The sequence below is a fragment of the Neoarius graeffei genome, chromosome 10 (genome assembly GCF_027579695.1).
Source record: "Neoarius graeffei isolate fNeoGra1 chromosome 10, fNeoGra1.pri, whole genome shotgun sequence".
Lineage (NCBI taxonomy): Eukaryota > Metazoa > Chordata > Actinopteri > Siluriformes > Ariidae > Neoarius > Neoarius graeffei.
Genome location: NC_083578.1, coordinates 87295049 through 87320027, shown reverse-complemented (window position 1 = coordinate 87320027; position 24979 = coordinate 87295049). Strand labels below are relative to the sequence as shown.

Here is a 24979-nt window from a genome sequence, read left to right as displayed (position 1 = left end):
ATGATAAAGGAGCCCCAACCAAGTATTGAGTGTATAAATGAATATACTTTTCAGAAGTTGGACGTTTCTGTATTGTAAATCCTTTTTTTGATTGATCTTAGGGAATATTCTAATAATTTGATACTGGATTTCTGATTTTCATGAGCTATAAGCCATAATCATCAAAATTAAAACAAAAAAGGCTTTAAATATTTCACTTTACATGTAATGAATATATGAAAGTTTTACCTTTTTGAATTAAATTATGAAAAAAATGAACTTTTTCATGGTATTCTGGATTGCGTGGAGTTTCCGCCTACAAGTCGAGCACATTAAACCTGTGATTTGAATTTTAGCCCAAATTCAGTACAGTTACTTTGGTTGTTGTGAAGGACACCTTACTTATGTTTTAAGAGACATCAGAACAGCCTGTACATGTTTCACGTCAAAATATCAACAACACACGTATAAATAATTTTTGGAGGAAGTCTTTTGGTTGTTTTTGGATGATGATGATAAAGAGTAAATACAACTGAGAATTCATAAACCATCATGGTTTATAATGGTCGTCCCCCATGTCTGATTGGTCTACAGTCGTTTAACACAAGTCCTCAAGTTCTAAGGATATTTAATCTTTATAATAAAGATCTACTGATCATGTTTAAAGATGTTTTGATGGATTTTTTTTTTAATTGATGTTGCTGAGATGTTGGTTACTAAGGAGAACATGATTCTCATTTTCTCATAATTTTTTTTTTTATCAAAGACTTTTGGCTTTATTCTTCAAATTCATACAATAAGTTATGTGATATCGAATTGACTGTTTAAAAATAATTTTGAGTAAGTTTTTAGAATTGCATTTCGCTCTTGGTCAGCAAAACACATGTTATAAGTGGGGCAAGAGACATAATCTCCCAGTGAATTTTTATTTTATTTCAATTATTGTGACCATGTGTGAAAGGACTTTTGTGCTAAATGAATGTGTACTGACCGATTTAGATTTTAAATCACGAGGAAACAGTGATTCAAAAGACGTTCCTACTTCTATATGACCGCATGTGTATCCCAACTCTCATATAAACAGGGCTGGTAATAAAAATACACTGTTTTTGTTAGTTTGACCTGATGGTTGAGATGATGGCAGCTCTTGTATGAAATACTTAAACAAAAAACAGGAAGTCCAGAGCTAACAGAAGCACGTGACACTACTGTGCAAAATGGCTGATAGACAAGCATTGAGAGAAGCTAGGAGAGATATCGTTACTGATTATATTGTAGTTGGAGAGAAGTAAATGTGTGTCTCATGATTGGAAGATAATGGTCTTGTTTGGTTTCTATGTTTAAAAAAAAACAGTGGGGATTTTTCATTGCTGTATGTGGGCATCTTCACTTTTTTACGCTACGTTTAATAATTATTTACCAAAGGCAAAGTGAATATCAGTGAATAATGAGCGAGACGAATTTGAGGTTATTATTCACCGATATTCACTGAGCCTGAGGTGGATAATTGTTGTAGTATAAATACACAGGTGATTTATTTTAAAATCGCACTAAAATCGTTTCAGTCTTCAAAAGCAGCATGCAAATGTAATAACGGTGCGGTGCAGACTTGTCACTTATCTACACCAAGACACACAAAATACTTTTGTTTTTAAATCAATAAAATAAATCACAATTCCACTTTACCTTTGAATAGTTTTAGACCAAACTTTGTAGCATCTTTTCGTGCTTTTTAAGAACAGCATTTTCTTTCATCATTTTGTAATTCTTCCTTACTTATGGTGACAAAGCAGTTGGCTGCCATTTTGCCGAGTCTCTTGAGGTGATTATCGAGAAATTCGGACTATTTCTTAATAATCAGCGTACGCTATTTCCTATAATCACCTGTGTATTTATACTAAAAGCCTATAGAAGGTTACTTTTTCATCATATGGTGCAGCTTGGCTTGTTAAAACTCTACAATGCTGCTATTTCCATTGCCACATAAGGTGTAATGTACTAAAAAGTACCAGAATTTTGTGTCAAATCTTGCCCAAATACTACACATGTTGAGCTGGGATGCAGGGGCGGAGCTAAATGTAGATCATTATTGATTGGTTAAATGAGGTCATCGCAGAACTGCTTACATGTTACATGACCGATTTTACGTTTCCTACCCTTAAGTCAAATTTAAGTCAAATCCACCATTTTCTAGCCAGACCAAATCTCAACTGGATTTCTAATCATTTTGTTTGAGCCCTACAAAGGGTGTAGTACAGTGGAGCTGTATGACCTACCTAGTGCCCTAATATTTAGTGTAGAACTTTTTTTTTTTTAAAAAAGATTCAGCCAAAGGATGTCTGAAAGTTTGCTGTGAAACTTTTCCTGTATTTCTAGTAAACATGAAAGTATTGGCATCTTGGTATCTAATTTCATAAGGAACTGTGTCTGGTGTTAAATACCACACTGAGGTATGGGGATTGGATTTCTTTTTGAGTCGTCCCAAACTGCTTTGACGTGAATCTTTTAAGTACCGATAACGTAGAGCAATGCGATTCCAGGTGCTTTACGCATACTGCTAGGCAAATAATCAGTTATATGATGCTGAATACAGCGTAAGTTTAATTTATCAGTGTGTCATCACTAGTTTGGTTCTATTCAGTATTTTTAGTTCTTACACCTCCAAAGATAAAGTCTCTCCAATCGCACAGATCCCTCTAAAGGTACTGTACACAATTCCAGAACCAGAAGGCATCAGTAATTTATTTACATGGTTATCGTTTCTATAGTAACCGCTTAAACAGAGTTGTATGGCAGATGTTGCACGTAAACAACATCTCTTTCTATGTTGAAGTTTTCTGGAAGGAGATGTTTCTTTAACATTTATGGAAGGAGTCTCCAGTATCGGTGTATATATTTTCAGACATGAACAGTTTAGGAGTTTTTGTCTTTGTAAGATGTTCCACAACATTACATGTAACTATAAATGGATAAAAAAAAAGTGTCATTCTTTTAGAAAATATTCTTTAAAAATGTGTTTGTTTGGAAAATTGCTGTTATAAGAGGAATCAAACATTTCAGGATGTGCTGTTGGAGTAGGAGCATGACCGGCTTCAGTAACGTGGCTTTGTCATACCGGGTCATCATTGATTTGATTTTTTTTTTTTCCCTAAAACAGCACGTGATATGTTTTATTCCTTAATGCACCTTAGTTGTTTGAGTGTTTAGTCTATGTCTAGTTCCTATCTAGAGTGTTTTATACTGTGTATAAAACTGTGTGTGTGTGTGTGTATATATATATAATATTAGTATAAAACACTCTAGATAGGAACTATATATATATATATATATATATATATATATATATATATATATATATATATATATATATATATATCTCTATCTCGTATTTTCCGGACTATACGTCGCTCCGGAGTTTAAGTCGCATCAGCCAAAAAATGCATTATGAAGACGAAAAAAGCATATATATACATCGCACCGGACTACAAGTCGCACTTTTTTGAAGGGTTATTCTATCCATAGAATCTCAGATTGTATCTGATAAGCGGTGCGTGGTTACTGCACGACTGCATTGTTTATTTAATAAACTAACAGCTGAGCAGTGATAACGCGCCCTTTGCCCTGTAAGTAGCCTAGTCTGATTATTTTAAATATCTACTACTATCTTTAATACTATCACTATCGTTATTACTAATAGCCTTTATTATTATTATTATTATTATTATTATTATTATTAACCCCGCCGACAGTAGTCGGAGGGGTTATTATTTTCACCTGCGTCAGTCTGTCTGTCTGTCTGTCTGTCTGTCTGTCTGTGTGTCTGCAAGATATCTCAAGAACCAATGGATCGATTTGGACCAAATTTTGTACATGTGTTGCCAATCACCCAGGAAGGAAACCATTAAATTTTGGAGGTCAAAGGTCAAGGTCATGGCAGAACTTCGAAATTTTCGCCCAATGTATTTTAATAGGGAAAAGGCGGGGTTTGCACTCGTTAGTGTCCCTGTCTAGTTATTATTATAACTAATATTAGTAGCCTATTACTGATGCATTAATCAGTTTGCTTTTAGAATATTTTTACCGGTAGGGCTTATTGTCGCCCCATGGCTCTTTCATCTTTGTTATTAAAGCTGTAGTCATCATCGAGGAGAGTCATTCTTCATTTTTGTCGAATTTTATTTCATCAAATCAGAGGTCAAGTAGGCTATAGGTATATCATCTCCAAAGACAGGTACGGTAGTAAAAACAACCGTCTAGTGAAAAAAAACAACAACAACCGCTCAGAGAAAAAAAACAGGCAGAAAGTGCGCCTGCCAGTTAATGTCATATCAGATAAAAACATTAAACCTTATTCAGACCATTAACACCATAACATCAGAGACGAAGAATAAAGTTCATCTTGGAAGGAGAGTTATTTTTAAAAATGCAAAACGAAATCATTTATAATAGCCCAGAGAAAAACTGGCTGAATATGTACCGTAACAAGTTATTCAATAGCCTATAGGCCTAAAATCAGGGCTTAATTTGAGCCGGAACATGACGGAACAAGATCTGTAACCTCCGTTGTCGGATCCGGCAGCTATTTTCATTTCATTCGGTGTTCCGGCAGCTATTTAAATGGATCGGATCACCTCCGTGACCATCACAAAGGGAAAAAAAAAAATCAAACAATAAATTAAATAAGTAAATAAAAATGTGTTTAGTGTTCGGTTTTGATTTTGATATCTGTTGTTGATTTCTCTCCTATGACATCCACAAAATCTATGCGGGGGGGACATGGGGTGTATACTTCCGCTCAATAGAACACCGGGTTTTTTGTAGCCGTTAGCTTGCGCTGTGGAAAAAATGGCAAAAAAAAAAGGAAGCTTACTAAAATGTTTAAAATGAATTCTCCAACTTGTTTTGTAAACCCTTTATTTCTTAACTATTACTTGAATTGATTGCACTTATGTTTGCTGGCACTGCTTTTAATGAGCAGGAGAAAAACAGGGAGGGCTTGGAACGTGACCGCAGGTTGGAATCGAACCTGGGTCCCCGGGTTTATGGTATGGCGCCTTACCCACCTGAACCACGAAGTCCTGCTGGCACTGCCTTTAAAAACCCTACTTAAATCCTTAAAATGAGTAATTTAACTCATGTCTTGTGTGATCTGATCTCCAATGATGAAATAAACCGGTTGTGATTATGAGTACAGTCTGTTATTTTAGAAGATAAATTTAATATATAGCCTAATAAAAATATTTTATAACATATCACGACATATTACTGTCTGTAACTGTTCATCACTAAAGTGTTTTCTAAGATCATAATGTCTGATATATATATTTTTTTTTTTACACACACAATAAGCGCGTGTGCATAAAGTTATAGTAAACCACCCCCCGCCCTTTTTTTTTTTTTTTTTGAGTCGCCGGACCCACCCACCTCCTGCGTTCCGGGACCTCCCACTTCACAAATTAAGCCCTGCCTAAAATCATTACATAACTTATTTAAATAACTAGGCCTATCATTAATAATAAAACACAGGTCAATCAAGTTTATCAAGCTGATGATTTCACTCCAAATCAGCAAATCCATTGAATTCCTCATCCTCGGTGTCGCTTCTGAACAACTCTGCCAACTCCAGCGGCAGACGAAGCGCCGTTTCCTCTTCTGCGTGGCTGTCGTCAGACTCGGCATCAGCTCCAGTTATTCCGTGGTGAAAAAAAACAACATATATATATATATATATACGTCGCACCGGAGTATAAGTCGCATGGCCAGCCGAACCATGAAAAAAAGTGCGACTTATAGTCCGAAAAATACGGTACGTGTGTGTGTGTGTGTGTGTATGTGTGTGTATATACATATATATAATTTTTTTTTCAATTATTCTATTTTTATTTTTATTTATTGCATTGCCAGTTTGCACCGTGGGTCAGAGAGGACTGATATTTCATCTGTGCTGTATGTCGAGCATGTATAGCATATTTGACAAAGTTGACTTGACTTAGTAGTAGAGTTTTAACAATACATCAAAATTTGGAAGACAATTAAAGTGCTGATGACACGTTTTTGACATCTTTGGCGATGTTTTATAACATAAAAGGTAATTCCCGATGATCCATATATTAATTCACGAAGGCGCCTATTTTACAAGTTATGATAAACGCGGCTATTTGGGCAAATTTGACGGGGCTGCAGCACCCAGGAGACGAAAGAGGAGGAGGGGCTATATGACGTCAGCGAAAGAACCTTCCTCCCCACTTACCAGTTTGTTGTTGATGCGGCAGGTGTTCAGTTTATCATTATTAGTATTTTTTTTTATATATATATATATATGCCTTCGCGTTGTGTTGCTGGCTTTTGCTCCAAAACCCACAAGGATGGGGTAAGTTTATTCAAGTTTCCCAGAGATCCCGAGCTGCCGAAGTGGGTGAAGCAAGTCAGGCGCACTCGTGACAAGTGGGAGCCCTCACCAACATCCGTCCTGTGCTCTGAACACTTCGATTTGGATTGTTTTGACACCCTTCCCAGCTTAAAAGAATCTCTTGGGTGTTCACTTCAGCACAAACGTGTTGAACTGAACACAAACAAAGGTGTTGCTGCCATCAGCAGTGCCTACAGTATTCCGGAGGGGGTCTACTAGTAGCTATGCCGGATCCAGCAGTCGCCTGGGACAAGGCGACTCCTCCAAAGACAGTCCTCCTGTCAGAACATGTGTTGAGAAACGACATAAGCTAAAGGTACGTAGAGCTATAGAGTGCTCCGACATGATGCTAAAAATAGTAACCATGCGGTCTGCGCGGCCATCTTGGAAGTGACTCGCTCCAGAGCGCTCGTAGAGTACACATTCATGATAATCATAAATGTAATCATAAAGTCGGCGTGATATCAGTCATGTATTTGCTTGTGAAAGCTTGCGGCTTTCATGTAACTGCCGCCTAGCAACGAGAGGCAAAGGGTAAAGAGGGTAGGCTATCATAGATTCTATTCGGAAGAGATCAATACATGATTGCTTAAAAATTAGGTATTTTAACAATTTGCATCTGTTTTGTGATTATCGTGACACTTGTGTGTTCTATAGAACTGTATGTCTTATCAGCACATCGAGGATCTTCCACCGGAGGCTTTAGCAAGTACTCGTAGCAACACTACACTTTACCCTTTGCCATGCATTGTTAGGGAACGGTAGCAAGTACCCCGATGACCGACTTCAAGAATATGTAGAAAAAATTTAGAAATTATACTTTCCAAAAGTCATTTGAGCTTAGTGTATTGCATTTCCATTTATACTGTAGGTTCTTGCTGATGTTTTTGCGGAGTATGACGCAGCTGCTGAATCAGAAGCTGCAGAGTTTGTATGTACTAGTTGTGAACATTCACATTATTATCAATCTCATTTATTTAAAATCAGATAAAATCTTGCCATCATGATCACTGCTTAAAGTACCAGTATTTGGTTGTTGAAGAGCTAGCACTAGAGAGTTCACCGGCGTTTTCATGCGCCATTTCCATTGAGTAGAACAGCCAGTGAACCGCAGCGTGTTCTTCCGCTGATGTCACAGCATGGCCGCGAGCCACGGACCCAGTTTTCTTGCGCTGTGCAATTAAAAGTTGGATATTCGCGTAACAACAGCTTCTTTTCACGTAATTATAACAGAAATCTAACATGTTTGCCATGTTGTATAGTTTATTTAAGAAGTTGCATACAGTCATGTTCGTGTCATCAGCACTTTAAAAGTAAAGGGGAAGGAAAAAGTACAATAGTGCATGTACTGTAGAAGTGATATATATATATATATATATATATATATATATATATATATATATATATATATATATATACACACACACACACACACACACACACACACACACACACACCCCTACATATTGCACAGTAGAATGAGAAGTAAGTTCTGTGGTTTCCAACTGGAAACCCCTTTTGTGCTCTTGCTTGAGCAGGTTCTATAAAGGTCATAAACACCGAAACGAGGAGTGTGTTTTCATTTTTAAAGCTAGCAAACCAGAAATTCACACTTTGGGTTCTTCCCCTCTGAGTCATCACCCACAGCACTGAACTCACTCCCCGGGTTTAATCGGTGTATGCACCATTGTATCTGCAGCCTTCATTTAATGGACACTCGTCTTCTGGTTCTTTTGATGAGTTGCTCAAGAACGGCTCTTGTTTCTCTCTGGGTAGGACTGTTGCGTGATTCTGTATTTATTATTAGGTCTGATTTTGTGCCGTGTTTTTCCCCCTGCATGTGTCCACACTTGATTTCCCCTCTCTACTTTCTCTTTCTTTTTTTAAGTACAACCTTATGTGCTAGTTTGTAGTGTCGTGTGTGTGTGTGTGTGTGCATTTTTATTTTATTTTTTATTTTTTCCTCCCTTCATTCATTTTAGAAATTAATATTAGAAATTTCAAAGACTGGTTTTGTGTGTGTTTTGAAACCTTATTGGAAGTCACGTTCAGATAAGCCATGCTTAAAATAACATGTATCCTATTAATTTAGTCTTTTCACTGTCTTAAAACGCTGCGTTAATGTAGTCCGGCATTTTCTTGATGAGTAAATGCTTATGACCTATCGGGTCAGAGATTTTGATTTGATACGCAGCTCATGACGACAATCACGATGACGGGAAAGTTTTTAAAGAGAGACTGGGCTCGTCTATTTAACTTGCTCAATAAATTTTACAGCTCGACTTAGAACCTGATGAACAGGGATGTTTGGGGTCTGCTGTCCCATCCAGTGGACGTCGCTTTAAATCTTCCAAACGAACATAAGCAGCAAGTGTGTGAGGAATGTGAATTGCATTGCTGCTGCTTCTGCACGTCAAGTATAAGGGCCCGGTCCCACAACACTGTATGACTACAGCTCTGACTTTCCCTCTGCCTGAATTTAGTTCCAGTCTGGAGCAGAAACCCCACAACTATAATCCCCTCTATAATATCACTTGGTCCTGACACTTGGGGAAATAAACACATGCAACTTAGGAATAGTCATGGAAGTTTTTTTCCACGTAGTAGCACGTTATTCCGAGTCATACTGTACAGCTTTGACTCCAAAACAACCCATGCACACACTCCAGTGGTTGACAAAATGGGGATAGGTCATGGACTACGGAAATATAATTGAAAAAAAAAAAAAGGATGTAAAATGCAGAGTGATTATGGATTTTAATATGGATACTAGTAACTTACGGATTGGTCAGGGACGCTTCAGTATAGTACAGATTGATTGATTACCAATTTCATACGAATGATGCGTCATGGATTAAAAAAAATTAAGTCTAAAACAAATGTTTTTGGACTGCCAAAATTCACAATTAAAATATATTGCCTGCATTTATATGTTTACTTTATTAATTTACTATTGGTAGTTCACAGAAAATCACATATCCGTGAATAAAAGATCCGTACTTTCGTTTTTTTATTTTTTATATACATGTGTATAATATTTCTGTAAATCTGTATTCTGTGACTTCATGATGCAACAAGGATGTACAAAGATGCCTGGGGAAAAATAGCACGTGCTCGGGCAACGTCACATGTAAACAATTCGCTGATTGGTCAGATGTTTTATAGGATCAGGTCCAGGCCTGGAAAAATGGCTCCAGAAGCAATCTTACGGATAAACCCAGGACTGGGCTATAGGGATCGTTATCGGTCTGGTGTGAGCACCGACCACATAAACTGCAGGGAACCGATTTATTTATAGTTATTGGTATTGTGGGACCGGGCCTTAAAAGTAGACTGCCTTTCAGATTTTTCAATTTTCCCGACATCCAATTATTTTTGTTTAGTGGGCCGAAAGCTACTGAATTCAAATCACAGACTTCCAATTTTATTATTATTTTTAAATAGAACAATCTCCACGTGGCCCTAAATTCTCCACTATTTTTTCCTGCTTCACCATGACCCAATTCAAGATACTACATCATGCATCACATGTTGGGCTTTCCCTGTTCGGGTAAGCATTGAAACAGGAGAGAAAAATGGAGGACGTGAGTGTGCGAATGAAATGTGAAAGACCGACTACAGTAACGGAAAGAAAGCGAGAAGAAAAGACGTTATGTTATCTCATCTCATTATCTGTAGCCGCTTTATCCTGTTCTACAGGGTCGCAGGCAAGCTGGAGCCTATCCCAGCTGACTACGGGCGAAAGGCGGGATACACCCTGGACAAGTCGCCAGGTCATCACAGGGCTGACACATAGACACAGACAACCATTCACACTCACATTCACACCTACGGTCAATTTAGAGTCACCAGTTAACCTAACCTGCATGTCTTTGGACTGTGGGGGAAACCGGAGCACCCGGAGGAAACCCACGCGGACACGGGGAGAACATGCAAACTCCGCACAGAAAGGCCCTCGCCGGCCACGGGGCTCGAACCCAGGACCTTCTTGCTGTGAGGCGACAGCGCTAACCACTACACCACCGTGCTGCCCACGTTATGTTATATACGAAGGAAAGGAAACGCAGGACCAAACTAATAAATATCGGCGCTCAGTGAGCACCTCGGTGTGATCAGCTGTTCGTTTAGCGACAGAATGATGGAACTGTCAGTGCGCGCTCAAAGGGAAACCTGTAGATGGCAGTAATGCAACACTTGACGTCAGCTGCTGTAAAACCCAAAAGAAGGTAAACCTGTGCATGCGCACACACACACGGACTTCCTCTGTCTGCTTGACTGCACGAAGCGAGCGATTTCATGCACATTTGCTTTAATCCCCTCAAATTAAATAACTTCCCAGCCACAGAACAGAACGGCCTGATGTTTTGTGAGATATTACAGAAATAAACGTATATCACAATGACCACATTTCAGTTGGAACTAAATTTCACCGATTTTTATGAAATCGAAAGGCCGACTCGCTTTAAACCAGGCTCCTCGGCTTTGCTGTATCATTCCACCCCAACGTGGATTAATTTCCTGTAGGAAAATATCCTACTAGACTGGTTAGTCAGGTTGAAGAGTTTTCGTTTCGTTTTTCGTCTCTTACTTTACATGTGTATGTTACTGACATAAATCCGGGATTAAAAAAAGAAAGTGTGTGTGTGTGAGGTCTGTGGCGTCTCTATTGTCTGTGGAGTCTGTGTGAGAGTCTGGAGAATCTCTGGTGTCTGTGGATGAGTATGCATCCCTTTGTCTGTGTGCATCTGTAACGTAGCTTTATTGTGCCTCTCTGCCTTTGAGACGTTTTATGAGGGTTAAAACATTTTTTAAGTGGAACTTGTTGATCTTGTCGGGTGGAATGGTGGATTTGCGTAAATTGCAGGGCGTCACTATAGATTTAAAAAAAAAAAAAGCTGAGCTAAAAAGAATGGGGGGGGCGGGAGGAGGAATAAAACCTTTCTTTTCCTTATATTTGTGGAATTTAACAATACAGATGTTTGATATTTTTAACATGTAAATCTGTGTGTGTGTGTGTGTGTGTTTGTGCTGATGTCATTGCAGCTGCACGATCCTCTCCTGTTGCAGATTTCCCCTTTAGTAACCCCTTCATGTATAATACGTGTGTGTGTGTATGGAGGGGGAGCCATATTCCTCTACGCTGAATGCTGCAACTGTGGTGTGAGACGTTTTCAGCCAATCAGGAAGCGCAGAGAGTGGGGTTTTGGGAAAGGAGGGAGGAGCTTGAGAAGAGAGCGGGCGGGACGGAGGGGGCGTTTGAAACGAATGATGTGTTGGGGTGATTTTGTGAGGCAGGCGGAAGAGAAGATACCGGCATTCTGCTGAACGAAGGGGAAGAAGAGGAACAAATCAAATTTAGAAAAAAGGAAAGGAATTTTAGAGAAGTTTCAACAGATTAAGCAGCCAAGTCTTGGAAGATGCAGTGTAAGTCTGTTTGTTTAAAGGTGTGTGTGTGAGAACGTGTTGCATTGTGGATGTTGGGTGTGACTCATTCATTCACTCGAAGCAACAGATTTTTGTGTGTGTTCATTCTAAAGATCTCACTGTGGTGTGTGTGTGTCACTATTTTGATTTTCGTTTTATTTTAGAGTTCTGTGTATTGAAATAAGGAGTTAATATGAATCTGAACATCCTGGTTGGACGACACGTACAATATAAACCGGTGTGTTTAAGGCGGGGCTGTGTTTCCTCATGCGGAGCTCCAGATGGTGGGTTTGATATGAAGGCAGGAAGCCCACCGCTGCTGAAACACACACTCGCTCATTTAACCGTTAACCCCGGGGTGTTAATGCTGGGCGGGGGGCAGTAACCAAAGGGCTTTCTAGGTGTGTCAGGGTGCGTCTTGGGGTCCTTTGTGTCCGCATCAGACTTGAATAATGTTTTGAGTTTTGTTTTTTATTTTGTGAGATTTTAAAATGCTACATTGCTTAAAAACTAGTCAGCTCTTGGCGTCATTTTGGGGTTTGGAAAATGAACAGTGGTGCCCTTTTTTCTTGCGTTTTCAATCACCAAGTCTGACGCACCAAACCCAAGACCATAAAATCTGTGCTGAATTTATGTTCTGCTCATACACATGCATATGGATCTTTCAGAAAACATACGCTCTCAGAAAACAAAGTACATAATCATACCTTTATTGGTACACCGGCTTGTTGCTGGATCATTACCCTCTAAGGTACTTATTTGTACCATTTATATACTACTTGGGAACATGTCTGTACCTTTTTGACCCTAAAAAGTTGTACATGGTTACCTTGAAGGCCAATAATGAGCCCCAGAGGGTTCATTAGTGTAGCTTGTACCTTGGGGGACAGAAATGGACTCCTGCTGTACCCCTGTTTCTGACTGTTTTTTTTTTTAAGCCATGAGAAAAGAGCACGTTGTTGAATTTCTCTACATTTTCAGTGACTGGAAATTTAATAAAATAAAATTGAATTGAGTTGTAGTTCAGTGTTTTTGTGTTGACGCAGGAGGTCAAAGTGCTGTGAAATGTGGCTTCAGTTATCAGGTTTTATCTCATGCTAAATTAATTCTGAAAACGTCTGAGTATTTGTGTATAAAAATGTGAACGGTTGAATATACGCGGGCAGTGTGTTGGTGCGACAGCGTGATTCATACAAAGGTCGTTTTTCGTGAAATTTACGTAAACCCTCCCATCGTTTAACTCCTTTCCATTCCAAAAATGATATAGCTGAAAATAAATTTCACTCAATTTGAGTCGGTAGCGGGGCGACACGGTGGTGTAGTGGTTAGCGCTGTCGCCTCACAGCAAGAAGGTCCGGGTTCGAGCCCCGTGGCCGGCGAGGGCCTTTCTGTGCGGAGTTTGCATGTTCTCCACGTGTCCGCGTGGGTTTCATCCGGGTGCTCCGGTTTCCCCCACAGTCCAAAGACATGCAGGTTAGGTTAACTGGTGACTCTAAGGCCCAATCCCAATTCTAATTTCTACCCCTCCCCCTACCCCTCCCCCTTGGCCCTTCCCCTTGAAACTGAGCTACAAGGGATAGGGCTTGAAATTCAACCCCTACGTATTGGGATAGCCCTTCAACGATCGCATACGTCATCGCGTACCTCCGTCAGCGTTTACGTTAGCAAAACGCGACCAAATGCGTCATTGGCTGCGACCAGCCGCTACAGTCAGAGCCAGAACCAGAAATCTCTGCTGGCAGGGTGTGATTTGTTAACTAACACCACTGAATGGGATATCTTTGGCGCTTCGTGCACCACATCCGACAGAATGAGGTGTCAGAACACTCATGTAAACAATAAAAGCGAGAATAACAGAACAAAACGTACGCAGTCAAGCAACTGAAAACAATACTCACTCCCAAAGCTTTTTAGCAGCAGCTTGGATTTCAGAAATTGCTGCTCATTCTCAGCTCGAAAGCGAATCAAGCGTCGTGTTTCCTCTGGATAACAACTTAAAACACGTAAATAATGGAGAAAATACATTTATGACAATCTTTCGCCGCGGGAACCGCCATCTTTCTGAAATCCGCATGAAATCTCGCTGAAATCCGCATGGCATTGTGGGAAATCACTCAAACCCCTTCGTTCGGAGTCAGCTCCAGGAAAATCTCCGTTTGGAGGGGTACAGAAGCCCTACCCCTTCCCCTACTCCTCCGCGTTAACTGGGATTGGGATACCCCTACCCCTTCACGTGAACGCGCAAAATGGAGGGGAAGGGCCAAGGGGTTGGTCCAAGGGGTGAAATGGGATTCGGCCCACATTGACCGTAGGTGTGAATGTGAGTGTGAATGGTTGTCTGTGTCTATGTGTCAGCCCTGTGATGACCTGGCGACTTGTCCAGGGTGTACCCCGCCTTTCGCCCGTAGTCAGCTGGGATAGGCTCCAGCTTGCCTGCGACCCTGTAGAAGGATAAAGCGGCTAGAGATAATGAGATGAGATGAGTCGGTAGCAGAAATGTATCAGGTAGAGCGCACCTGCACAGGTACATGGAGAGCACAATCCCAGTGCAGTCTCCTCTCCAGAAGCACCGCTTGCTGGTCCCTCAGAGACCAGAAAATTCTCACAGGCTTGAAACATGCGTTCTCTGCTCAGTGCTCAATTTTCCAATTTCTCACGAAGGGTTAAAAGTCGGTACAGTCCTCGAATTTGACTCGTGCAGCACACCATCATGAGCACTTGGAAAAGTTCATACTTTTTTTTTTTAAAGACATTTTCATGTCACTCATTTTGTAGCTTGTTACTTGGGTGTGAATTTTTACACTTGATAATTTTGAGAAATTTGTGCATATGAAAGTTTTTTTTAATAAACGAGATACCAGGATATGTGGGTGGAGCTACAGTATTACAGATCATTGATTGGTTACAGTTAATCAACAACAAAAAAATCTGTAGTCATTTTTTTTCCTTCTCATTCTCTTTTCAGTTTTTTTTTTTCCAATTTTTGTTGCTGTTTAGTGTCTTATCTGAGCAAGACTTGAACTGAGATTTTCTCAAATTTATGCAAGACGCATGTACAGTAAACTGACAAATGTGAGCAATTGGCTTGTGACTCCTCGGACGAATCCTGCGCCCTGTGGCGTCCGACGTTTCTTCGGTTCCCCCTCGTGAGTTTGTAAAACGCATGACCGTAGTTTCATTGTATCCCATGATTTAACAGTCTCTCCTTAAACGCTTGTAAAGACATTACAAAGGAAGTAAAAGCTTAGGGATTGAATAAAGTCGATGGGGGAAGCCGTGGCCTTGAGGTTGGAGAAGTAGCTTTGGAACCAAAGGGTTGCTGGTTTGATTCCCTGGACCAGCAGGCATGGATGAAGTGCCTTTGAGCAAGGCATCTAACCCTCAATTGCTCCCTGGGTGGGGTGTGTCAGGGTTCTTCTGGATAAGGGCGTCTGATAAATGCCTGTAATGTAATGTAGAACGTCAAAGGCAGACAATTTGAGTCACGATTCAAAGTTTATACTTCTGCAAGTGTAAATCCAGCAGATTAATATTGCATCGTGATGTCGGATTACGTTTGAGACGCATCACACTCGTGCCAGCATCAGGAGAGTGCTGTGTGAACATGAGTCATGGTGTTAAGTGTGTCTAGGGTGCGTGTGTCATAAGACATAATGAACTTTGGTTGACTCACAGTACTTGGTGTTTCTGTACTGAAAAGTGTGTGTGTGAGGGAGAGGGAGAGGTTCATATGTATATACTAGTGATGCACCAATACCACTTTATTTTTCAGACCAAGAACGAGTACTTACATTTGTGTACTTGCTGATACCGAGTACCAATACGAGTATTTAAGGCAGTATTTCCACCTTAAAAACAACTACCACCTTACCTGGCATAGCCAGAACATTACTCAAACTGAAGCTGGTACATTAAACTTTTACCAAATCCTGTCAGACATCCGGCAAACACAACTTTATTGTTGGCAAAGACTTCAAGTGCAATTTGTGCTTTTAAAGAAAATGCACTGTCCAGGTAACTTAAATGCAGACATGGTCAGCGGCAGCCATCGGTTGTATCCAAAAGTGCCTTAAAGATCTCATCTCATTATCTGTAGCCGCTTTATCCTGTTCTACAGGGTCGCAGGCAAGCTGGAGCCTATCCCAGCTGACTACGGGCAAAAGGCGGGGTACACCCTGGACAAGTCGCCAGGTCATCACAGGGCTGACACATAGACACAGACAACCATTCACACTCACATTCGCACCTACGGTCAATTTAGAGTCACCAGTTAACCTAACCTGCATGTCTTTGGACTGTGGGGGAAACCGGAGCACCCGGAGGAAACCCACGGGGACACGGGGAGAACATGCAAACTCCACACAGAAAGGCCCTCGCCGGCCACGGGGCTCGAACCCGGACCTTCTTGCTGTGAGGCGACAGCGCTAATCACTACACCACCGTGCCGCCCGCCTTAAAGATCTATCATTGTAAAAAAGGGCCGCCCTGTATCAGATAATTATTGGGCGGGGCGGGGGGGGGATCTGTTTCGATGATGGAGGGGCCAGACCCATTTCACAAAATAAATTTGGATCTGATTATAGCAGAATAATAACGATTACCATCAAAGTGCAATGAACCGGAAGGCAGGTTTTATTTTCTTCAGATGTGATCTGGTTGCTGTAATAAAATTTATAAATAATAATAGAGTATCAAATGAAAAGTACAACGGGAAACCATTTCCAACCAAAAATTAACACACCTTCTTGTGCAAACAAAAAGCCTCCACACGGTCACTGTCTCCACCATTCAATTAAACAAAAGCTAAGGTAGATTTAAGGTGCAGGTTTTGGAGGTGATCTGTCGCATAAATTTGGGCGGAGTAAATATGCAAATGAAGCCACGGTGGTAGTGACGGAAGATGCCGGTAAACCAGTGGTGGCTGCGACGTATAGTCTTGCGGCAACGTGTACGGTTTTTACGGCCGCGGTACGGCATAGCTGCGGCAAGCTGAAATAAGCCACGCCCCCTAGGCACACTTCACTTTCTGCATAATGTTTGTTTTGAGCTCTGATTGTGACAGGATGCTACAGTAGCCCATGTATGCCTCAAGGATGCTCACAGATGAATTTATCCAGCACTTGACCCATGACGAAACTTTCCGTGGACGGAAGCCACGTCCTCCTGGTTGTCAAGGTAGCTCCTTGGCTCTCTCGTATTCCGACAGAAGACCCCGGAACATGTGCCAGTTGATCCTGGAAGGCTCAGTCATCTACCGTGAAGTGATTTTCATTTCGCAAAAATGACAACCTATTTCAGTCAGCATACAATGGTGTCGTGTCTAAGAACGAAACATTTTTTTGGAAACGTCAGAAGCAGGTTCTTTTTGATGGACAGAATCCGCTCAGCATGATCAGCTGTGAGCCTGTTTCTGTTTTCATTCTGAACTGAACAGCCTTTCACGTCAACACCGCACGAGCACAGCGTGAAGCACAGCATGGACAGAAGTTCTCGGAATGCCCCGGGTCTTAAGCATGTCATCAAACGCAATGGCTACAGCTTGGCTGGTGTGCGAGCACCGGAACGGTTTTGCTTTTAATGTGACTTGAAGAGTAAAATTCACATCAATCCACTGTGCAGTTACACTGAGGAGAGACACTGGGCATGCACTGCGAGTCCAAACATCACTTGCCAAGCTGAAGGCTGAAACGTCATGCAACGGGTCGCTAATGTGCTTTTTCACGACGTCAAACACCTTTTGGTAAAACAGCATCTGTGACGTGGTGATGACTGGGAATTTCAGATCACGGCTCTAGTTTGCCAAGAAGGCGATGAACGCCTAGGCTACGTTATGAGCAACTAACAATGGCTGGTCATGGAGGGAAATGTGCCGAGTTAGAGGTTCGTAGGTTATCTCGGGACATTTTCTTCTCTCGTTGTTCCAGAACTTGCGTTAAAGTTTCTTGTTGAGGTTTTTCCACGACTAGCATGAGCAAACTTTGTGAACTCTGCACTATGATGAGTCTTTAGATGTTGTGGTAAATGATGTTCTCCCTTCCTCCTCTTCTTGCCACTTTAGCAGAAATGAATTTCCAGTCTGCCTTACTTCTGTCATCTTCCCTTATCATTATTTTAAAATATGTCCACACTGCTGACATCTCCCCCTTCGTGTACAATCACTAATTTGCCTGCACCAGTGTTCTCAATTTCTTCTTCCTGTTTCAGGTTGACCAATCTCTCTCACTAGATATAAAAATCTGATAGGGCAGCAAAAAGTGATGGAACACTCCCTGACCTCTGGGCTTAAGTTTAATGTAATGTTGCCATTAAGTGGTATCGGAGAATTATTACACGTACGAGTATATGACCGGTGGCACGGTGGTGTAGTGGTTAGCACGGTCTCCTCACAGCAAGAAGGTCCGGGTTCGAGCCCCGTGGCCGGCGAGGGCCTTTCTGTGCGGAGTTTGCATGTTCTCCCCGTGTCCGCGTGGGTTTCCTCCGGGTGCTCCGGTTTCCCCCACAGTCCAAAGACATGCAGGTTAGGTTAACTGGTGACTCTAAATTGACCGTAGGTGTGAATGTGAGTGTGAATGGTTGTCTGTGTCAGCCCTGTGATGACCTGGCGACTTGTCCAGGGTGTACCCCGCCTTTCGCCCGTAGTCAGCTGGGATAGGCTTCAGCTTGCCTGCGACCCTGTAGGACAGGATAAAGCGGCTAGAGATAATGAGATGAGTATATGACCACAGTATCGGCCTGATACCGGTATTGGTATCGGTGCATCCCAAGTAAATTCCCCAGCCACTTTATTAGGAGCGCCCATTCACCTGCTGTTTTGATGCAGTTCTCTAATCAGCCAATCCCTTGATTGACAGCAGCATGTTGCATCAAATCATGCAAATACAAATCAAGACCTTCAGTTAATGTTCAGTGTTCAAATATCAGAATGTGAAACATCGTGATCTCAAAGTGCGACTTTCTTTCACTGTGGCATGGGTGTTGGTTTGAGCAAAATGGGCTGCTGGTTTGAGTATTTCAGAAACTGCTGATCTCCTGGGGTTTTCACACACAAACAGTCTCTAGAGTTTACACAGAATGGTGCAAAAAACATTATTTGAATGAGTGATAGTTCTGTGGGTGGAAACAAACGCCGTGTTGAGAAGAGGTCAGAGGAAAAATATTGGTTCGAGCTACCAGGAAGGATGGATATACAACTCCGATTCCAAAAAAGTTGGGACAAAGTACAAATTCTAAATAAAAACGGAATGCAATAATTTACAAGTCTCAAAAACTGATCTTGTATTCACAGTAGAACATGGACAACATATCAAATGTTGAAAGTGAGACATTTTGAAATTTCATGCCAAATATTGGCTCATTTGAAATTTCATGACAGCAACACATCTCAAAGTTGGGACAGGGGCAATAAGAGGCTGGAAAAGTTAAAGGTACAAAAAAGGAACAGCTGGAGGACCAAATTGCAACTCATTAGGTCACTTGGCAATAGGTCATTAACATGACTGGGTATAAAAAGAGCATCTTGGAGTGGCAGCGGCTCTCAGACGTAAAGATGGGAAGAGGATCACCAATCCCCCTAATTCTGCGCCGACAAATAGTGGAGCAATCTCAGAAAGGAGTTATACAGTGTAAAATTGCAAAGAGTTTGAACATATCATCATCTACAGTGCATAATATCATCAAAAGATTCAGAGAATCTGGAAGAATCTCTGTGCGTAAGGGTTAAGGCCGGAAAACCATACTGGGTGCCCGTGATCTTCGGGCCCTTAGACGGCACTGCATCACATACAGGCATGCTTCTGTATTGGAAACCACAAAATGGGCTCAGGAATATTTCCAGAGAACATTATCTATGAACACAATTCACCGTGCCATCCGCCGTTGCCAGCTAAAACTCTATAGTTCAAAGAAGAAGCCGTATCTAAACATGATCCAGAAGCGCAGACGTCTTCTCTGGGCCAAGGCTCATTTAAAATGGACTGTGGCAAAGTGGAAAACTGTTCTGTGGTTAGACGAATCAAAATGTGAAGTTCTTTATGGAAATCAGGGACGCCGTGTCATTCGGACTAAAGAGGAGAAGGACGACCCAAGTTGTTATCAGCGCTCAGTTCAGAAGCCTGCATCTCTGATGGTATGGGGTTGCATTAGTGCGTGTGGCATGGGCAGCTTACACATCTGGAAAGACACCATCAATGCTGAAAGGTATATCCAGGTTCTAGAGCAACATATGCTCCCATCCAGACGACGTCTCTTTCAGGGAAGACCTTGCATTTTCCAACATGACAATGCCAAACCACATACTGCATCAATTACAGCATCATGGCTACGTAGAAGAAGGGTCCGGGTACTGAACTGGCCAGCCTGCAGTCCAGATCTTTCACCCATAGAAAACATTTGGCGCATCATAAAACGGAAGATACGACAAAAAAGACCTAAGACAGTTGAGCAACTAGAATCCTACATTAGACAAGAATGGGTTAACATTCCTATCCCTAAACTTGAGCAACTTGTCTCCTCAGTCCCCAGACGTTTACAGACTGTTGTAAAGAGAAAAGGGGATGTCTCACAGTGGTAAACATGGCCTTGTCCCAACTTTTTTGAGATGTGTTGTTGTCATGAAATTTAAAATCACCCAATTTTTCTCTTTAAATGATACATTTTGTCAGTTTAAACATTTGATATGTCATCTATGTTCTATTCTGAATAAAATATGGAATTTTGAAACTTCCACATCACTGCATTCCGTTTTTATTTACAATTTGTACTGTGTCCCAACTTTTTTGGAATCGGGGTTGTAGTAACGCATAGCAACTCTTTACAACCATGGTGAGCAGAAAAGCATCTCTGTATGCAACAGCAGAAGACCACATTGGGTTCCAGTCCTGCAGCCAAGAACAGGAATCAAGAACGAGTTTCTATTAAAATGGCCGGTGAGCGTATATACATATGTATGCCTTCATGTATATGATTATGCTACAGTGATTTGCACGAGGTGTGTGGGTGAGAGGAAGAAGCTAAGAAAGGTGTGTGTGTGTGTGTGTGTGTGTGGGGTGCAATGGAAAATCCTATTGCGTGCACAGTTTGTGCTCGGTGTGGGTCAGATTCCCTCCTGTGGTCTAGGAAGTTGAATGGAAATGCAAACCAAATCCCTTGTTGTAATCATTAGGTGCATCATCACAACTGACATGGGGTGGGTGTGCGTTTCCATCACCTTGCTAAATCATAACTACTGAAGAAGTTGAGCACTCTGAATAAGTCTGTTTTGGGGCAACAACAAGACGGCAGGAAGCTACAGGTCGCTGATGACCTCCATGTTTACTGGGCTGATGGACGTCACTCATGGGAAAGCAGCAGCTCTGTTCCTCAAGACCCTGGAGCAGGTTGCTGGAAACCTCCATGGATAAATCGGTTACCACGGTGGGCTCAGGACATCCGTAATCCATCGTCAGGGCAGCGGTTAAACTTTCTGCACTTCTGACCCAAAGGGTGCGAGTTCAAATCCTGAGATTATCAGGAAGACAATGTTAGGAGATGATCTTTTGCTCTGTCTCATGCCTGCTACATAAAGGATGTTTGATTCCTCTTGAATAATTTGAGGTGTATCTGAAAACCAGAGAAACCGTTTGCGTTGCTGTGAAAAGTCCCTTCATGATGACCCATATAGGACAGGTTCTTAAAGTGCATATCACGGGTAAATTCAGGAGCGAGATCAATGTAATTCTCCTGTTTTATATTAAACTTTGGTCAAATATCTGGCACATTTTGTGCAATTTTTTTACCTTGCGCAATACCAGAAAAATTCAGTTGAAATCAAGCCATTTGAGGCGAATTGGTCTGCCTCTGAAAAAACTTGGCATTTGGATTTCCCGGCAAACATTGATTTTTCGTGACATCACGTGCGGGATGCCTCCCTCTGAATCCTACGTCAGCGCTGGTTTGTTTGTGAGAAAACGACCTGGTGGTTTTCTGCAAATTTCTTCAACGTTATCACGTAATTATTAAAATGGTTAACAGATGTATCATAGGAGGGTGTAGCAACACCAATCTTGATGGGATTAGTACTCATCGTTTCCCAAAAGACCGGACAATGAGAGAGAAATGGGAGCGCTTGGACTACACAGGCTGTGCACTGAAACCGTACAAAGCTCGCGCAGCCTGCTGGCGCTTCCGCAGGTAACGTCACGAATCTGGCTCCAGACTCCCTTGGGATTTTTCCAGACGAGTTTTATTTTTTTTTTCTGCTGTAGACAGATGGCCTTGTGCAAAATTACCCTTCTGGATGAGTGTGTAAAGGGACAGACTTTCATATAAAAAAAAATTTTAATTGGTTCAAAATATGCACTTTATTCGTCGCTTGCGATTGATTGGGTTCATAATTGATGGTATGGCATCCCTCCTACCCTGAGAGCACGGCCAATTTTCCTGTCATGTCTCATGATGACTATGGCGTCACTGGGATTTGATTTCGTGATCTGATGATGATGATGATGATGATATGGTGTAGGGAGCGGTTTCAAACATAGAACTTGGGTCTGAATTGTATAAACTACACCAGATGCCATTTATGTTCTGTCATGTCACTAATAATGATGACGATAACCGGTAGTATGGAGTCATTTATTACGATAGTTCAAGTCTAGCTTGTGATGTTATTATGGCTAATAATTCTGTCATTTTGTCAAACCTTACCCATCTAAATCATAAATGCAGCGTTGGCGTTTAGAGAACTGAGCCGTGGGCTGCTGTTATCAGCCAGGAATTCAGTGACTAGTTTCCTGCTTGGAAATGACCCCTTTCCTGTTGGTTGTGACCTCAGGACCGAAGGAAACAGGACGTTCTCAGCCATTAGCCATCACATGGAAAAAAAAATACGACATGGAAATGATGTTTGTCGGTCACTGAGGTTGTTTAGGTGTGGTTTGATTTGGTTCCTTATTCACTTGTTGGATTATAAAGGTGTGTGTGTGTGTGTGTGTGTTTGCAGTTTTTTGGATCGTCGGTTGCATTCTGTCCAACTGTAACCTTAAGCAATACAATGAATTTCAATTTTTGATGTTTTGCTTTGCGGTCACGGTTTCGAAAGCTTGTGCCGTGCCAAACAAGCTGCTATGGGAAGTTTAGTATAGTTTAGTGTTTGTCCTATCAGTGTTGCCGTTGTTTAGTGCTGAGCTGAATCCTTTGCTCCTCCAAGTCATGCTTATCTCCAGCTTTATAAAAAAAAAAAAGTCTTCACAAAGACGTGCATGAGGATTGAATGATGAAACCTTGTTGCTGTGATGATTGATTTATATTTTTGCTAGCTTCGCTATAAGATCTCCGGACCAAGCTACCAGTAGTGTAAATGGTGTTGGGGTTTTTTTATTTTTATTTATTTATTATTTTTAAACCTGTTAGAAGGTAAAAGGGGAAAAAAAAAAAGCCCGGAGCCCTATTAGAACGGCATTAGTTTTCTCTCAGGAGTTTACAAGTGCTAAAAACTAGTTGTTGCATATGACTGTTTGTTTATTAGGTGCTAGTTTGTAGACGCTGGAGCTGGGCAATATGACTATGCAGTGTTTTTCCCCAGAAAAAAAATCAAATCCCTAAATTCTGACATGATAATACACAGACAGTTGAGTGCCATCAGCGCAAAGTGAAACTAGAGGGGTGTGGGGGCGTGGCCCTCCCGGAAAACATTTTGAAAATCGATGCTCTCGGGTGCATTTCAGGGTCTCTGAAGTTTTAGATCCATGATTATAGGATCGATTTTACCAGTGTTTCAATGATTTCTGACCTAAATAGTATTAATATATACACATTTGAAATTTCACCTTAAAGTTCAACATGCAAGTTAAACTGTTTTGTTATAGATTACTGAGGTCTATGATCGATTGAAGATCTACGGGGATCCCTTAATTATCTATCATCAAGTCGTGTTGTAACCAAAATGCGCGTGAAAATATGAACAGTGGTTTGCGCCATCTTATGCAATCCAGTGAAGAGAATCGATCATCATGACCTCCTGTTGATCACAAAGGGATCTGAACCTAAGACCTGCCACCTTAAAGGAACAGTCCACCGTACTTCCATAATGAAATATGTTCTTCTCTGAATTGCCTTGCCTGGTCATATAAACCTATGTAAACAGGAAAAACGCAGAAGAGTTTGGTCGCATCTAACTACAGCCCCAAAAAATACCATTGGCCATGCTGAGCCTAGCTACATTGCTAACAGGCGTGACAGCGCGTCTGACTGCGTCTGACTGACTGGGAGGTCGCGCAAAGCTCGGAGAGGTACAGATCAGCTCGTCTCAATTCAGAGAAGAACATATTTCATTATGGAAGTACGGTGGACTGTTCCTTTTAAAATAAGTTGCTGTATTACTATAACTGTAATGATTTAGAATGTTTCTGATGCATTTACCGTAATATATGTATAACTAAGATACACTGAAAAGAAAAGTAAGGCAGCTGCATATTATAAAGTTTAAATTTTGGCACTTTATTAAATGGACTAGATTAAGATTAAAACATATTTAAAGGAAAATAAAACTTAATTCATACATTTAAGTTTGCAGAAAGATTATGTACTTAAACACATTCATGAAGAGAATTTGTTAATAAGTGTCAAATGTAGCATAATTTTGAATAATAACGATAAGCGTATTTGGCAGCGTGATGTCACGGTGAGCCTTTAACAAAAGAATAATCCGGAGCCGCCTTTTGTTAAATGGATCCCAGTGACATCACACTGCCAAAAATGCGTATGATTATTATTTGAAATTATGCTATATTTGACACATTTGGACAACTTCACTTCGTGAGAGTGTTTATAAAGTACATGATCTTTCTGCAAACCCAAACTAATGAATTAAGTTTTCGACTCCTTTAAAGCAGATTAATTCTCTTCGGCTTTTGCTTGGCCCAATGTTGGGCGACCCTCTCATCGTCCATCTCGCTGCCATCCATGCTGATGTGGATCAAATTGTCCAGCGAGTGCTTTTTGAGCCAGTTGTCATGACAGTTGTCTGGTTTTGTGCGCCATCACTCACGTGGGTTTGTTGACGTTTAGTCAACCAATCTTTGATCGAAGCCCTAATGATAATAGACTGGGTCCAACTTTTCTGATTAAAATCAGTCGGCTTTGTCCGTCCGGTGGGGGACAACATCAGCAGCCAATGAGATCGCTTATAAT

The 24979-nt window shown here is 41.2% G+C and overlaps 1 protein-coding gene across 3 annotated transcripts in view; it reads left to right on the top strand.

The window, feature by feature from the left end:
- LOC132893413 (long-chain-fatty-acid--CoA ligase ACSBG2-like) overlaps positions 1-24979 on the top strand; it is a 63353-nt gene that overhangs the window by 4064 nt on the left and 34310 nt on the right. Inside the window, exon 1 of one of the 3 annotated variants that reach the window (XM_060932529.1) lies at positions 8060-8160. The exons of 1 other annotated variant lie outside the window; for it this stretch is intronic. Coding sequence is in view for 1 of the 2 variants with exons in the window: in XM_060932528.1 (XP_060788511.1) it covers positions 11806-11812 (7 nt within the window). In the remaining variant the exon portion in view is untranslated. Of the gene's footprint in view, positions 1-8059; positions 8161-11658; positions 11813-24979 lie in introns of those variants that run through there. One more of the 3 variants, XM_060932528.1, reaches the window with a different exon arrangement.